The sequence below is a fragment of the Vigna radiata genome, chromosome 7 (assembly GCF_000741045.1).
Source record: "Vigna radiata var. radiata cultivar VC1973A chromosome 7, Vradiata_ver6, whole genome shotgun sequence".
Lineage (NCBI taxonomy): Eukaryota > Viridiplantae > Streptophyta > Magnoliopsida > Fabales > Fabaceae > Vigna > Vigna radiata.
The window spans coordinates 42,771,142-42,785,714 of record NC_028357.1 but is presented as its reverse complement, the minus strand read 5'-3'; the positions used below and the strand labels follow the sequence as shown (position 1 = coordinate 42,785,714).

The 14,573-nt window shown below is 32.8% G+C and overlaps 2 protein-coding genes across 3 annotated transcripts; both read left to right on the top strand.

Annotated features, from left to right (window-relative positions):
* The first annotated feature begins 897 nt into the window (after window positions 1-897).
* Window positions 898-2,203, top strand: LOC106769320 (auxin-responsive protein IAA29). Its single transcript, XM_014654891.2, has 3 exons — window positions 898-1,221; window positions 1,347-1,697; window positions 1,923-2,203. The coding sequence occupies exons 1-3, from the start codon at window positions 965-967 to the stop codon at window positions 1,972-1,974; spliced, it is 660 nt and encodes a 219-aa protein (XP_014510377.1). The 5' UTR covers window positions 898-964; the 3' UTR covers window positions 1,975-2,203.
* A 7,668-nt stretch (window positions 2,204-9,871) lies between these two features.
* On the top strand, window positions 9,872-12,698 carry LOC106769319. Of its 2 annotated transcripts, XM_022783788.1 has the most exons (3): window positions 9,872-10,196; window positions 11,181-11,334; window positions 11,450-12,698. In XM_022783788.1, the coding sequence occupies exons 2-3, from the start codon at window positions 11,187-11,189 to the stop codon at window positions 12,349-12,351; spliced, it is 1,050 nt and encodes a 349-aa protein (XP_022639509.1). In that variant the 5' UTR covers window positions 9,872-10,196; window positions 11,181-11,186; the 3' UTR covers window positions 12,352-12,698. The 2 variants fall into 2 exon arrangements, with proteins under 2 accessions (XP_022639509.1, XP_014510376.1); XM_014654890.2 differs by having other exon boundaries at window positions 9,874-10,196; window positions 11,181-12,698.
* The last annotated feature ends 1,875 nt before the right edge of the window (window positions 12,699-14,573 follow it).

Below are 14,573 nucleotides of genomic sequence, written 5' to 3'. Positions count from 1 at the left end.
ACATAATTTTTTGTGACTGAGAATTGTTTAAATTTAAATTGCAGAATGTTTGTATTTTTTTTTTTATTTTAAACAAATGTAATTAAATGGGCTAGTGAGCCAACCTGTTTACCCACCAACCCGTGGTGGGTCGGGTCGGATTCAATTTTTTCTGGCTTGCTAATAAATGAGCCGGGTTGGGTTGGCTTACTAAGTGACCAACCCGTGGTGGGCCGGGCCAGGTCGAGCCGGATTACCCGTTTTCACAGTTCTAATCATAAATATACAGTAGATGCAGTTTCTCAAGTAGGGATTGGATATTTAATTAAGTCTTGATAAATAAAAAATACACAATATGAAGTGATTAAAATAAAATGTATTTTTTAATTTTTAATTGAAAGGTGGGTTAAAACAAGATTTAAAGAAACAAAAAGACATACATAATTAAAGAAGCTAAAGAGGATCCGATGATATGATGCGGGGAGAATAGAATCTATACAGTGAGTAGTGAGTGGAGTTCCATTGAAAGGTTTAGATAGAATAAGTAAAGAATTGATTTCTTTTTTATTTATTTTTTTAGGGTTCATGTCCGTGAGAAAGTAAGCAAGTGGAGATGAGATTTGAACGGAATGCGCGTGAATAACAGTGATGGTAATAATAGCAACAGGAGTGGGTTGGTGGGGTTAAGGTGGGATCTGAAAAAAGAAATACAAGTAAACAAGGAGGCATTCCGGTCGGCAAAAAGGCAAACATTGATTCCGACATTTTACCCTTTCTTCCCAACACCTTGTCCCATACCGCCCATCCCTCATTCTCCTACCCTATTCTCATCTTTCTCTCTTACAAATATTAAAACCCTCATCCCTAGCTCTTACTCTGTCTCTCATCATCTATATATATATATATATATATATATATATACACATTTTCCCTTAGATTTTCTCTTTCTCTTCTTATTCTTCATACTACCATAACATTGCATGCAATGGAGCTTCAACTTGGTCTTGCTCTCTCAACCAATCAATCTCAATCACTTGACCTCAATTCTCATGCCTATGATTCTATCTTTCATGTCCATCAAAATAATTCCAATAAAAAACGTACCTTCTTCCAACTCTTTGATCTTGCACCACAAACTCTCCACACCGACCTTGTACTTCCCACGCTGTCTCTCCTTCCTTTGACGCCAAGCCACCATCAAGATGATCATGATCAACATAGTCAATGCTCTAGCATCACCAAGTGAGTACTACTAGTCAAATTTCGCAAAATTTCAACTTTTTTTCTGTTTTTCATTTGGGCAAGATAACAGATGATGTGATCATCCATTGCAAAACTCTTTCTGACTTTTGTTTTTGTTTAATCAGAAAGGATGAAGAGGATGCAGAAAATATAGTGGGTTGGCCACCGGTAAACTATTGGAGGAAGAAACTTCGTGTCGACCATGACGAGGTTGCAGGAAAAAACGATCACGTGGTATGGGTTGACCGGTGTCACAGTCATGGTTCCAATTCTTCAAAGTCTCTGTACGTGAAGGTGAAGATGGAGGGTGTGGGAATTGCGCGGAAGGTAGATCTTGGCATGCACCAATCCTTTGAGATGCTGATGGAAACCTTGATGGACATGTTTGGAACAGGTCATCGAGAATCAAACAGCTATGAATTGGCTTATCAGGATAAGGAAGGTGACTGGCTTCTGGCACAAGATGTACCTTGGAGGCAAGTCTATACCTAATTAATATCTTTCTCATCCTCCACCAAATCATTCATTGTCAATTCAATTTGTTCCTTCCATGATAAAAATAATTAATTGGAACTTAGAATTAATGTCTCTGTTCCAAAATGTACGGAGTAAGAAAAAATAATCTTTCAAAGAAAGATCACTGATATGCATGAAAATTCCAATTAAGATGTGTAACTAAATAGAATTTTTGGATTTTGCAGGAGTTTCGTTGGATGTGCACAAAGACTGAAATTGATGAAGAGTAACAGATAAATGAGGATAGTCAACTTTGTTTGCCAAACCTTAAAGGAAGATAGGGAGATGTTTACCTTTCTTTCTTTTGGTTAACTGTATTTAATCTAGCTTAACTTGCGTGCAAGTGTAAAAAACATTTTAGTATTTGCCTGACAATATTAATATGTAGTTTTTGTATGAAAACTATGAATGTTTCTCACAGTTGGTTAGTAATATGAATGATATAATACATAGTAAAAGTTTGTGACATGCCTGCATTTTCATTTATACTCTATCTTATTTAATTCCTTTTACTCTTGAAGTGTTATATTTATTTTTTTATGTTTATTCAATTTATAGTTTAAAACTATACTGCACACGTATCTTGTAAGGTGTAGGATCTCAAAGTTTTAGTTTTTTTTTTATCGTAACAATGTGTTTGTATGGAGCGTATTGACATTTAACATGAGTATATGTGATAAAACGAGGTTTGTTTTCTGCACAATATATGTGAATTTTAAGTAGAATGCATGACCCAGATGGAAAACTTCAACTTTGGTGGGTACGAGTTGGATGTGAAAGCATAGCCTGTTTATACATACTTAGCTCGACTGAATTTAAAGGAAAAAAAGTTATAGGTAAAATACTTTTTTTTTGTCAGTTTTGGTTGGTAACATTCCAAATGGTCCCCATTTGTTTTTTTTATTCATTTTAATCCTAAAAAACGTAATTTGTATTCAATTTAGTCTTTTTTATGATAATTTGTGTTCAATTTAGTCCTTTTACAAACTCTGTGAAACCACAAACAAAGACTAAATTGAACACAAATTACGTGCTTCAAGACTACATTGAACAAAAAAAAGATTAAATTGAACACAAATTACGTTTTTTAGGACTAAAGTGAACAAAAAAAACAAATGGAGACTATTTCGAATGTTACCAACTAAAACTGGAAAAAAAAGTATTTTACCAAAATTATATTTGAGAAAGAGTATAAAATTAAAAATTTTCTAAAAAAAAAAGAATTACACATATAGTTTATAAATCTTACTTTCCTGATAATTCTTGTTTTATTTTACTATTTGTCCATCATATTTTATATATATATATATATATATATATATGTTAAACTAATTATAAAGCAATATAAAGTGTACAATATATAAAATCTCATTAAAATAATGACAAAGTTATACACGTGCATTCCTATTCCTTACCTCACCACAAATATAATATTAAGGAATCAAACCTCACATATTCTAAGATTAGGGTTAAATATGTTTTTAGTCCCTAAAGTTTCACTGATTTTTGGTTTTGGTCCTTGTATCAAACATTGATGGCATTTCATCCTCTTAGTATGGAAACATGTATTTTTAGTCCTTAAAAATAAACGGTGTTAATTTTTTTTTGAGGTGGCTAACGACAGTGCCAAGTCTTTACTGTACACTCATGCCACGTCTTCACTTTGCAGTCTCCCAATTTCCAAACCATCTGAACATTTTCCTCTGCCACAGAGACCCAAGGTCTCTTTCTCCTCAAACTATCCTAGGGCTGGGGTTTGCCTCCTTCGAATGTCGTCTGCCACCGTTCCCCTCCGACACCCACCGCGCCATCCGACCGGCCTCGTGACGGATTCTCTACCAGTCTCGGTGTCGCCGGCGACACCACACATCCCCATTGCTGTGACGGCCTTCGCCCTCGACCTGAGCTCGAGGCCCTTCTTTCCTCCAAATGTTGTGATAAGGAAAAGAAATGCAATTAATTTGTGGATTGGGGAGGGTTTGATTAGAAATACAAAGGAGAAAACAGTAGAGGAATTGGGTGAGGATGTGGTTGCTGATCTTTTAAAACTTAAGGTGATTGTTCGATATGGTAGTATAAAGGATCTCATTGTGAATAAATTTCAAATTCTTCCTGACATCCGTAGTCAATTGAAGATATATTTTGATAAAGATTTAGAGTATGTGAAACCATCGCGATTACTGCTTGAATCAAAAAAAGTTACAGTAGATGGAGTTGATAAGAGAAATGTTAATTTAGTTAATATTTTTAATATTGGTGCAAGTTATCTGGGACGGTGAATTGAAGAATTTAGAGGTGTTTCAACTGGGACGTCAATTGGGACGGTGGCAAGATTAAGCTTTTCAACTGCGTTTGACCCAAAGTATGCTAAATTTCCTATTTGTTTGCTAAAAGATTTGAGAAAGTTGCATTTTGAATGTTTTCCTGGAAAGAGTTTGCTGGAATTTTTTTCTAGAGGGATTAGTCCAAGGTTAAGAGTTGAAGTTCTCTACAGGATACCAAGTGAGCTACATATAACTGGAGGAAAACTGGAAATTATAGATGACATACTAATGGAGAATGTGGAAAGTCTGCATTTGAAGTACCTTAAGCATTTAAACGTCAACATAAAAAAATTGGGAACATTTTTTTATAAGCTGAAATATGTAGAAATTATACAAATCTCAAACTGTAGAAATGACCATCTTCACCAAAGAAAACACCAAAAGATTCAGAACCGATAAACACCACTGCAATTCCCAAGCTCAAATGGAAGAAAATCTTCTTTCACACTAAAACCAAACCCAAAATCCAAACCCCCCAAATGAGTTCCTCTGCCCCGTACAAACCTCGATCTCCCCGAACGTCGTTACCATAGAAGAAAAGCTCTCGGACAGAGATCCGATCCTGGATTCCCTGGACGAAAACCCACCCTCGAGTAACCTCCGCCACCACACCAAACACACCTTTTTTACTTAATCTCATTCTAAATATTAAAAAAACAGCGTGGCAGATAGAGAAGTCTGATGTTAGCAAAAGACGTGGCATCACCTTTTGTCAGAGTTAACTCCGTCCATTTGTAGGGACTAAAAATACATGTTTCCATATTAAGAGGATGAAATGCCATCAATGTTTGATGCAGGGACTAAAACCAAAAATTAGTGAAACTTCAGAGACTAAAAGCATATCTAACCCTTAAGATTACACAATTTTGAAAATATTATATTGAGTATTAAGGATTATTGTTTTTGTATTTTGTGTTGGTTGTTATTATTTATTTATGTCATTGCACTAACAGACATTAATTTGTCTTCATTTTATTTTTATTTTATTTTTACAGTCTTTTCAAACTTAAAAACCAGAAAATTTTTTGAACAATTTTGAATGTTTCAAGCATAGGTTCAAAACTAAAATTGTATACTAACAAATACTATATATTAAAACTAAAGTTATCAAAACTAAAAACTATTAAAACTAAACTAATCAAAATCTTGAAGTAAAATACAATTGTTATTAAGGACTCTAACTGCATCGGTTAAGAAGATAAGCTATCAATTTTTGTTGTATCTTATTCGTTGTAATATTTGTTGTAGGTGATAAATTCTAGAAGTACTGCAAAAATATATAACACAACTTTATTATGTCAAAAAAACCAAATAAAAAAATTATGATAAAAACAAAAATGGTGAAAAAAAAACAATCAATGTCACATACATGTAATAAGAGAAAAAGTGCAATGGAAACTAAAAACATAATTATCAAATACCTAAAAAAGTTTAGTTAAGTATATGAAAATAATTGTATCTCCACATTTGACAAGTACATGGGAAAAACCAAAATCACATCTAATAACCAAGTATGAGACAAATATCATGCAATGTATATTGAAAGCAAAATACTAATCACGTATCAAATCAAAAAACTTGAACGAAGTTGAAGGATGGTATTGTCGTGTCGCCAATAAAAGAGAAAAGTAAACTTGTGTCGCGATAAAAAGTGTTCAAAACATAGAAACTACACGAAAACAATCGGTGAGCATTCAAACTTGCATTATAGCGTGAAGAAACCGTGGAAGAGAAATGGTCTCTCATAATTTTTTACATCATGAAACAACAGATGATGTTAGATACTCTAGGAGACCGACGTCATATCTAATTACGAAAATGTTTGTTTAACAACGTTTTTTTATCAATTGTTTGACAACGCCACGTGACTATTGTTCGTTGGCTGTTTTTTAAGAAGTAAAAACAATACGCGGAGGGGCATATTTGGAATTTGAGAACATATGAAAAATCGTTTCGCGCTTTAACGTTTTCACTATTCATTTTCATTTTCGCATTCTCGCTTGCTTCGCTTTCGTCTCTGTCACCAACTCTCTTGCTCTCATTATTCGGTTGGTCTCATAACTTCCTTGGTCTCGTCTCTTTTCTCTTTTCTCATTATCGCTTGTTTTGGGAATGGTAGTTGTCGAACCCTAGCCATGTTTTTATCGTGTTGCCTCAATGTTTTGGTCTCATGTCTTTTCTGTTTTCTTTTTTGTTTTTATCATGTTGTGCCAATCCTAACAATGTCCACTATTGTTTTTGGTTTATCATATAAGTGCAGCTTTGAATGGCAATGCAAAATCCAAAAGTAAGATAAAGTTTTGGTTTTTTTTGTTGTAGTGTATTTTATATCCTCGCATTGTTAATTAATAGCAATGTTTTTATATTGTTGTGTAGTGACAGGTTCAAATCTCCATATATTGTTGTGCAAAACAAAGATGGAGTGTGGATTCCAAAAGATAACACAACCAATCAACAGCGTCAACGCGGACAAGTCCAGGATAATGAACAACAAAGTTCTTCTACAACACTAGATGATGTCATAAAATGCATTGAACAACTCCAAACCTACGTTACTACAAGATTTGACGCACTGGAATCACAAATTGGGAACATTGAGGACCGACTGCAGCAGTCCCGCACCCCCTTTTATCATTTCACCTCGTAGTTAGAATTTTTGTTTACATGTATTTTCTTTCATTAGGATCTTTTATGCATTACTGGAATATTGTACTATTTTTATTACTCAAATTGTGTATGGGAATTTTATATTTTCATGTTAAATGTTGGTTGAATGTTTCGTGTACTATATTTGACAAAATGTTAAGTAGTAAGATAATCGGGTATTTAATGGATAGTTAAACAATTGAAAATCACGGATAAACAACCAATTACAATTAAAACAGCTCAAGTTGTCAATAAATAACGATACACTAAACTACCACAACAGTAATTACTCAGACCACTTAAGTTGTCAACGATTTCAAACATTATAGGAAACACTCGTCCTCTACGATTTGGAAATAAAATCTCACATATCCCTACCAATATATTCACGCTACAGAAATGATCACCAGGGATGTTTCTTTTATGTTTTTTCAACAAGAATTTGTAAATGAAATTCAAATCTTTAGTTCCCTTAACTAAGTATTTCACACATTTACTTCTACCCATTTTATCCTTTAAGTTTATACTATCACCGTCTGAACTCAACCCTAATCCTAAACAAAAATCTTTTTTAATCATATTCACAACTTTGTCTCCAATTACAAAAGCACTGCTCGAATCCACCCATTTCAACAATAACTCCCTCAATATTTTGTTATGGAATATAACTTTACCACTGAAGTCTAAAAACCAAGCAAATGGAGTCTTCGCAATGAGTGACCGTTGTTCCTCTATCAAACGTTCGTTCAAAGTACAAACATACTTTATTGAAAAAGAGTGACGAACGGTCAACTGCTAAACAAAAACAACACAAATTTAAACACAAAAACGAAAAACACAAAACCCAAACCGAGAAGAAGATAGAGGAAAAACGCATTTACCTTGGTCAAACGAAAATGCTCACGGGAACTTGTCATTTCAAACAGCCACAACGAGAACGAACTGTAAACAGGAACAAGGAAAACGAAGACCTAAGCGGAGCTTTCTAATGAAAATGAAGAGAAAACCTTCGTTTCTAATGAAACAGGACAAGGGTATAATTGGAAATCCAACTTTCTAAAACCCTCTTCATTTTCGAGGACAACTTTTTTTGAAAAAACTAAAATTAAAATGGACCAATTGAATGTTAACAACTAATTAGATATCGGACAAACAAGAGAAACAATAAAGTCTAATTACTTAAAAATAACTATCATATTATATTTTTTAATGATTTAAAATTAATTAAATGTTGAAATCATATTTGATTTCAACGAATCCATAAAATCGACGTGTAAAATGTATATGATGACGGGTTAATAAGGTATTTCAATGTCTAATTTTTTATTTCATTTACTAAGTTATTTTTAAATTGGTTATTTTGTAGACTTAAGGTAAATGTTAAACATTAAAAACTTATTTCGCATTTGTGAAAAAAAAAAAGGAAAAAATTAATAAGAATGGAGATCCACGATTGTTATAATGAAAAAAGAAATTTCTATTCTTGTATTAACACAACAAATTTGTATACATATATTAACACTCGTAGTCTTCTTTAAACTCGTTGTCTATCATATTTAATTATAGTTTAAGTTCAACTTACAATTAAACACTCATCACCCCCTGATGTTATTAACTTTTAATTGTAATAATTTATTTTAGTCAAACAAATCAAAGTTTTCATTACGATTTCTATATAAACATAATTTCTAATATTATGTTTTTCAGCTTCCAACTGAAACACATTTAACTCCCTCGATCCAAAACAAAAGCTAGTTGACATACATTACATACATATTTTAAACACATAAATTAAATCCATTACAAATTAAAATTAATTATTACTGGTTTCACACAGTTACTTTAAACTTATATGGCAGTTTTCGAAAGTTAAAAAACAATATAATAAAATCAAACACATTAATACATCTCTTTGACTACTGTGCATTATACAAGTTCTAATGAATGTGTTCTTACTTTACTCAAAATTTTCATTACTGCAATTCTCTTTTCAAACTTCAACTCTTTAACATGAATCTTATTAAAACTGATCCCACAATAGTATTTTTACTATTTAATATTAAATAGATATAAATAAATTTAATTCCGACAGTAGTTTATACTAGTGTATGATATCTGCATTGCGTTAACATGTAACACTTTAAAACGAACATATCACCGATAATTTAAAAATAATACAATAAATATGAAAACCAAATTCATATATATTTATTAAAAATAAAAAATGATATTTTTAAAAAGTATCAATTTGAATAGAGGTTAATTTTAAAAGATTAAAAAACTTATTTAACTATTTTAAACACATATTTTTTCATCCATGTCGTTGTTCACTGTCTTGTGAATGATTCTATAAAGCCCAATTTGGCCCAAGCCAACATGTAAGGTTGAAGATTTTCTTCAACCTCAGCAGCGTTCCTGACATAATGAGCTTGTCTTATTGAAGAAACACAAGTACATTATACATGATGGAAACATTCTGGAGATTATTATGATAAATTTCCATTTATCTTATCTTATGAATTAAGCTCACCATGTAAAGCTTAACCAATGAGGATAGAAATAAAAAATAAAAAATAAAAACTGAAAATTATTTACTGTGTTCTTGAAAAAAGGTTGGAAATTTCTGAATTTTATTTTATGGATTGAAGGATGAGAGATGAAAGAGATTGGAGTTGTCGGTTATGATAGGTTAGAGTGGAATACACTGAATCACATATCCTAATATTAAAATGCACTAAGATTCATGGAATAAGAATATAATTTATTTTATGCCATCAAATATTAAAAGCCATTTTTAACCATTAAGAAACAGACTCTGAACTAAACCCTCCGAATTCATCTCTCTGTTCCTTACTACTTTGGACCTTCCAATATCCCCAAATCTAACAACGCTTTTTTTAATAAATAAACCCTAAAACTATAAACCACACAGATAAACAAAAGGAAAACAACAAAGGACTACTTCAGTGGAAGGTGGACCAGTAATTGTTTATCCCTATTTTTTTGAGATATTTTAACTATTTTATAGTTACTTTAAAAATACTTTTTAATAAGTTTAGATTATATTTTTATTTATTCGTGTATGAAAGGTTCTTTGCGTGTGTAATAAATATTTGAATAAATAAAACACTATATTTGTTCACTGGTGTTGCTATCGAGTAATAGTTAGTAGAAGATGAAGGTGTTAAGGTATGATGTTGATACCAAAGTTAATGTTGTCGTTAAGGAGGTTTGAGAAACCCTTAATTTGCTGTTTTGTTTTTTCTGGTACCTTCACTTCCTCTGCCTCTTTCTCTCTTTTTTACTACCCAGAGTCGAATTTTACAAGAAAAGGATACAATTGGTAGCTAGGATTGGGATATTAAGAACACCTATTTTCGCTCTTATCCTCTCCCCTTCTGTCGCACTTTCCTACCTTTCAATGGATTTTCGCAATCCATTTCGACCCTCTATTCATATCTCTTTCTTACCTTCTGCAACTTCTCTAAGGTACTCTTCTATTCTTCCTTCTTCTTCTTCTTCTTCATGCATTTATAACCCTTTTTATTGTTCTTGTTATTTTTCTTTACAATTCTTTATATAGTGCGCGGGTTTGCAGTTTGCATGAGTGTTTCATTGCGGTGTGGGGGGCCAAAAATGTCTTCTTCACGATTCCCAGAGGCCAATTTTTTTGTCTCGTTTCTGAAACTTAGGTTTGCCAATTTAAGGTGGTTTTCCTTTCAATATGGGTTCTCAGAAGGGTAAATATTTCGTTTGTCTTTTGTTCGGGAGAAGGCGAATCGATTCGAATGATTCCTCGTAGATTATTACCGAACAATTTGATTCCAAGTTTCTGATTCCTTCCTTTATGGTTTATTGCCCGGGTTTAGGAATGTCATGATAAACTTAAAATCATCACTTGTAAAGGAATGTCATGATAAACCATACAAGTCTGAAATCTGTGATAGATATGCTTAACTATTTTGTAATTTATTACCATTGGTGATATAAGGGGAAGAGTTAGGTCATTTGTTTCAATTTTGGCCGCATTGTTGTGTTAGTTTTCTTGCCAAACTTCTTGTTCAGAAACTGGTTGGTTCTGAGATTTCTTTTTCATTATAAATGTCTGGACTTTTCCATGCATACCGAATATCCTTTGTTCATATATGGTTGGTGTCTATTGAAATGTGACTTCAATGTGAGAATACTTAACTGTTTGGAAATTTTGGTATCTCCTGTTAACAACAAGCACAACATCTTTGTTGGAAAATCCCCTGTTTAGCTGCAATTGTAGCTTTGCTATGTTTTAGCGTGTGCTATGTCTATGCTAAAAGATTCACTCTCCTTGGTAAAAAATTTCTCGAGTTTTCATCATTTTTATGAGGATTTATGCTGCACTTTTTTCTTAACCTTAGTATTCATTTATCTCATGAATTGTAGAATATGATCACTTTTGGTTGCTGTTTCTGATCCCTTACGTTAAAACTGGTGCAGGCGAACATGATATTTCTGAATTTGATTGTCAAGCTGGGGAAATCAATTAGAACATTCAATGTTTCCCCTACAAGTGCAAGGCCTGGTTCCTCGACCACGCCTCATTTCTATGAGAAAACCTCCCATGTTCTTTTGTTTGTTACTTCTATTACTGGTGCCAATTTTTTTGTTTGGAATTTTTGTCCATGGCCAGAAGATTTCTTATTTCTTCCGTCCCCTTTGGGACAACCCGCCTTCTCCTTTCAAACGTATACCTCACTATTATGCAGAAAATGTCTCCATGGACCACCTTTGCAATCTTCATGGTTGGTCCCTTCGCTCTGAGCCTCGCCGCATTTTTGATGCTGTCATTTTCAGCAATGAGTTAGACCTGTTAGAGATCAGATGGCGCGAACTTTTTCCCTATGTATCAAAATTCGTGATCCTTGAGTCCAATACAACGTTTACAGGCATTCCAAAGAGACTCTTCTTTGCCTCCAATCTGTCAAGATTTGCCTTTGCCATGCATAAGACTGTCCATGACATTTATCCTGGCAGAGTTGCAGTCCCTGGATCACATGAGGACCCATTCACGCTTGAATCAAAACAACGGGGGGCTATGAACTCATTGTTACGCCGTGCAGGCATTTCCTACGGTGATATTCTTCTCATGTCAGATACAGATGAGATTCCAAGTCCTCATACTTTGAAGCTACTTCAGTGGTGTGAAGGGATTCCTCCCGTAATGCATCTTGAGTTGAGGCATTACATGTACTCATTTGAGTTTCCGGTGGACTACAGCAGCTGGCGTTCCACTGCCCACATCTTTGGTCCCCGGACACAATACCGCCACTCACGCCAGACAGACTTAATCTTCTCCGATGCAGGATGGCACTGCAGCTTCTGCTTTCGGTATATTTCAGAGTTTGTGTTCAAGATGACTGCCTATAGCCATGCAGACCGTGTGAAACGGAAGTCTTTCTTAAGTCACTCAAGAATTCAGAACAACATTTGCAAGGGAGATGACCTTTTTGATATGCTCCCTGAGGAATACTCTTTCAAAGAGTTGATTAAAAAGATGGGGTCTATTCCCCGTTCAGCTTCTGCAGTTCATCTTCCTGCATACTTGATAGAGAATGCAGACAAATTTAAGTTCCTTCTTCCTGGAGGTTGCTTAAGACCACCAGAATAAACGCTCCTTTTATCAACGTAACATGTATATATATTTGCTAGCTACTTTTCCGGCAGGATACCTTAGACAGCACCTACATTCCTACTTTTATCATTGTTCTTGAAAATTACGCAGCATTGGAGAATGGGGCGATGAAACAGTTACTACACATTTTGTAGCTGTAGAAACTCTTACTACACATTATGTAGCTGTAGAAATTCATCCTGCTCCTGTGCCATTTTGGTAATGCAGAAAATGCCTTTGTTATGTGCAGGAGAGAACTAGGAACTTGATTAAAGTACAGAGAGCTTCAACTGACGTAAATGGTGATAAAAGAAAACTAATACTTTTCTGCATGTGTTTCCTTATTCAAGTGGTTTCTTTGAACAAATGGAACTCGTTATTTCTTTGTCTAAAGAGAACTTTTATCTTTATGTTTTTTTTTTTTTCATTTTGATATATCAAGGTATAGCAGAGGGTACAGTTATTGATTACAACCAATGTTTTCTTTGTCTAGAAATAGTTGCTAAATATGATAGTATGAATGCCACAAATTCCATATTTTTTAGCAGTCCTTGTAAGAACAGTATTATCCAAAGAATAAATTGGACTACAGAACCATATAACACTGTTTTTGGCTATGATATTACCCTTCTTTGTTTGCCATAAGGAGAATGAAACAGACTAACATATGATATTCCTTCTCTTTCCATATTTGATGCATTTCAGATGTAAAAGAATAACAAGAAAAGTATATTTAATACGTAAGGGAATCTTACAGTTATTTGACTTTTTCTGTTCATAGAATCAACACTGAGTAGATTGAGGGAGAGAGAAAGTAGGTGAGTATTGTCTTTGAGAAGAAACTAACCTTCATATATAAAGTTAAATCTAAATCTAAAGTTGTCTAAAATAAATGGAAGGAAAATAAAATTTTAACACCATTTTTTTATACCATTTTAACACTGCACACGTGTCAAAATGTGGTTGGACGATTTCAAATTAAAAAACAAACTTTGGTTTTTTTTCTTCCAAACATACCCCTCTCTCAACTTTTTTAATTTGAAATCGTCCAATCACATTTTGACACGTGTGCAGTGTCAAAATAGTGTCAAAAAATAGTGTCAAAATAGTGTCAAAAAATGGTGTTAAAATATTATTTTCCTAAATGGAATTTATTTTCAGATGAAGAATAAATTTATAACCCATACTTTATGAGACAAATTTTTTATTACTAGTTTTTAGGACTGTATATCAAAACTATAGTCAAATATAATTTGATTGTCTCAAGTGAAGTGCTGTTATTAAATAATTGAAGAGTACAAAAAGCAATGAAAAAAACATCTACAAAATGTTTTGAAATTAATATATAGACTTAATTTGTCTCCACCAGTAACAAGGTTGAGGAGGTTTTGGGTGCAACTACCTTCCTGCATCATGTAATAAAACAAAGTTAATGTCATTCGTCTTCAGATTTCAAAACACATGATAATATCAATGCTGTGCTTTAATAAATTGATAATTTTGCTTTTACCTTCTATGTATTAAAACCAAAAATATAATAAAAAACCTCTAAACCCATAAGTTTTTCAAAATATTAAAAATATTTTTAAAATAAATAAACTTTTCTTTAAATATCAAAATTAACTTTTTTTTTATCCTTCTTTGCAGTTTATGGATTGTAACTATTTTTTCAGGAATAGTTATGAAGTATTACAGTTAATGCTGTCTTTAACCTAATATTTTACCATTGAACTAAATAGTTATTACTTAAATGCTAGTTGTTTAAAGATTATTATGGATTTTTTTAGTAATAGATTCTTTATTTAAGAAAAAACATTTATTAAATAAAATATAAAGTAAATAATAAATAAGACTTTGTCCAAAGTGTTAAATGTCAACTTAAATTAGAGCTTGGTTTAAATTACAAACAAAATAATATCAAGTGCTCTAAAATATAATTGTATGGTATAATGACTTTTGGATTAAGATTCATTTGGCTATAGCATAGGAAAATTAACATTAGTATACCTATGTTAAATTTTAAAGGTTAGAATATTTAAAAAAGTACATTTTTAAAAGTTGAAGTTGAAAATTTTATTTAATTTTTATCTTTTTCAGATATTTTAATTGGCCCGTTTTAATGTACCTACTCTCAAAGGGGGAAATGTTGTCCATTGTTTTAAAAGTTCAAAATTATTGAGACCCTCAAAGGGAAAAATGTTGTCCATTGTTTTAATAGT

Excerpts from the sequence above, each read along its gene's own strand:
- LOC106769320 (XM_014654891.2), top strand. The coding sequence starts at position 965 with ATGGAGCTTCAACTTGGTCTTGCTCTCTCAACCAATCAATCTCAATCA. Across the intron at positions 1,222-1,346 it reads CAATGCTCTAGCATCACCAA|AAAGGATGAAGAGGATGCAG; the intron begins GTGAGTACTACT and ends TTGTTTAATCAG. Across the intron at positions 1,698-1,922 it reads GCACAAGATGTACCTTGGAG|GAGTTTCGTTGGATGTGCAC; the intron begins GCAAGTCTATAC and ends TGGATTTTGCAG.
- LOC106769319 (XM_014654890.2), top strand. The coding sequence starts at position 11,239 with ATGTTTCCCCTACAAGTGCAAGGCCTGGTTCCTCGACCACGCCTCATT.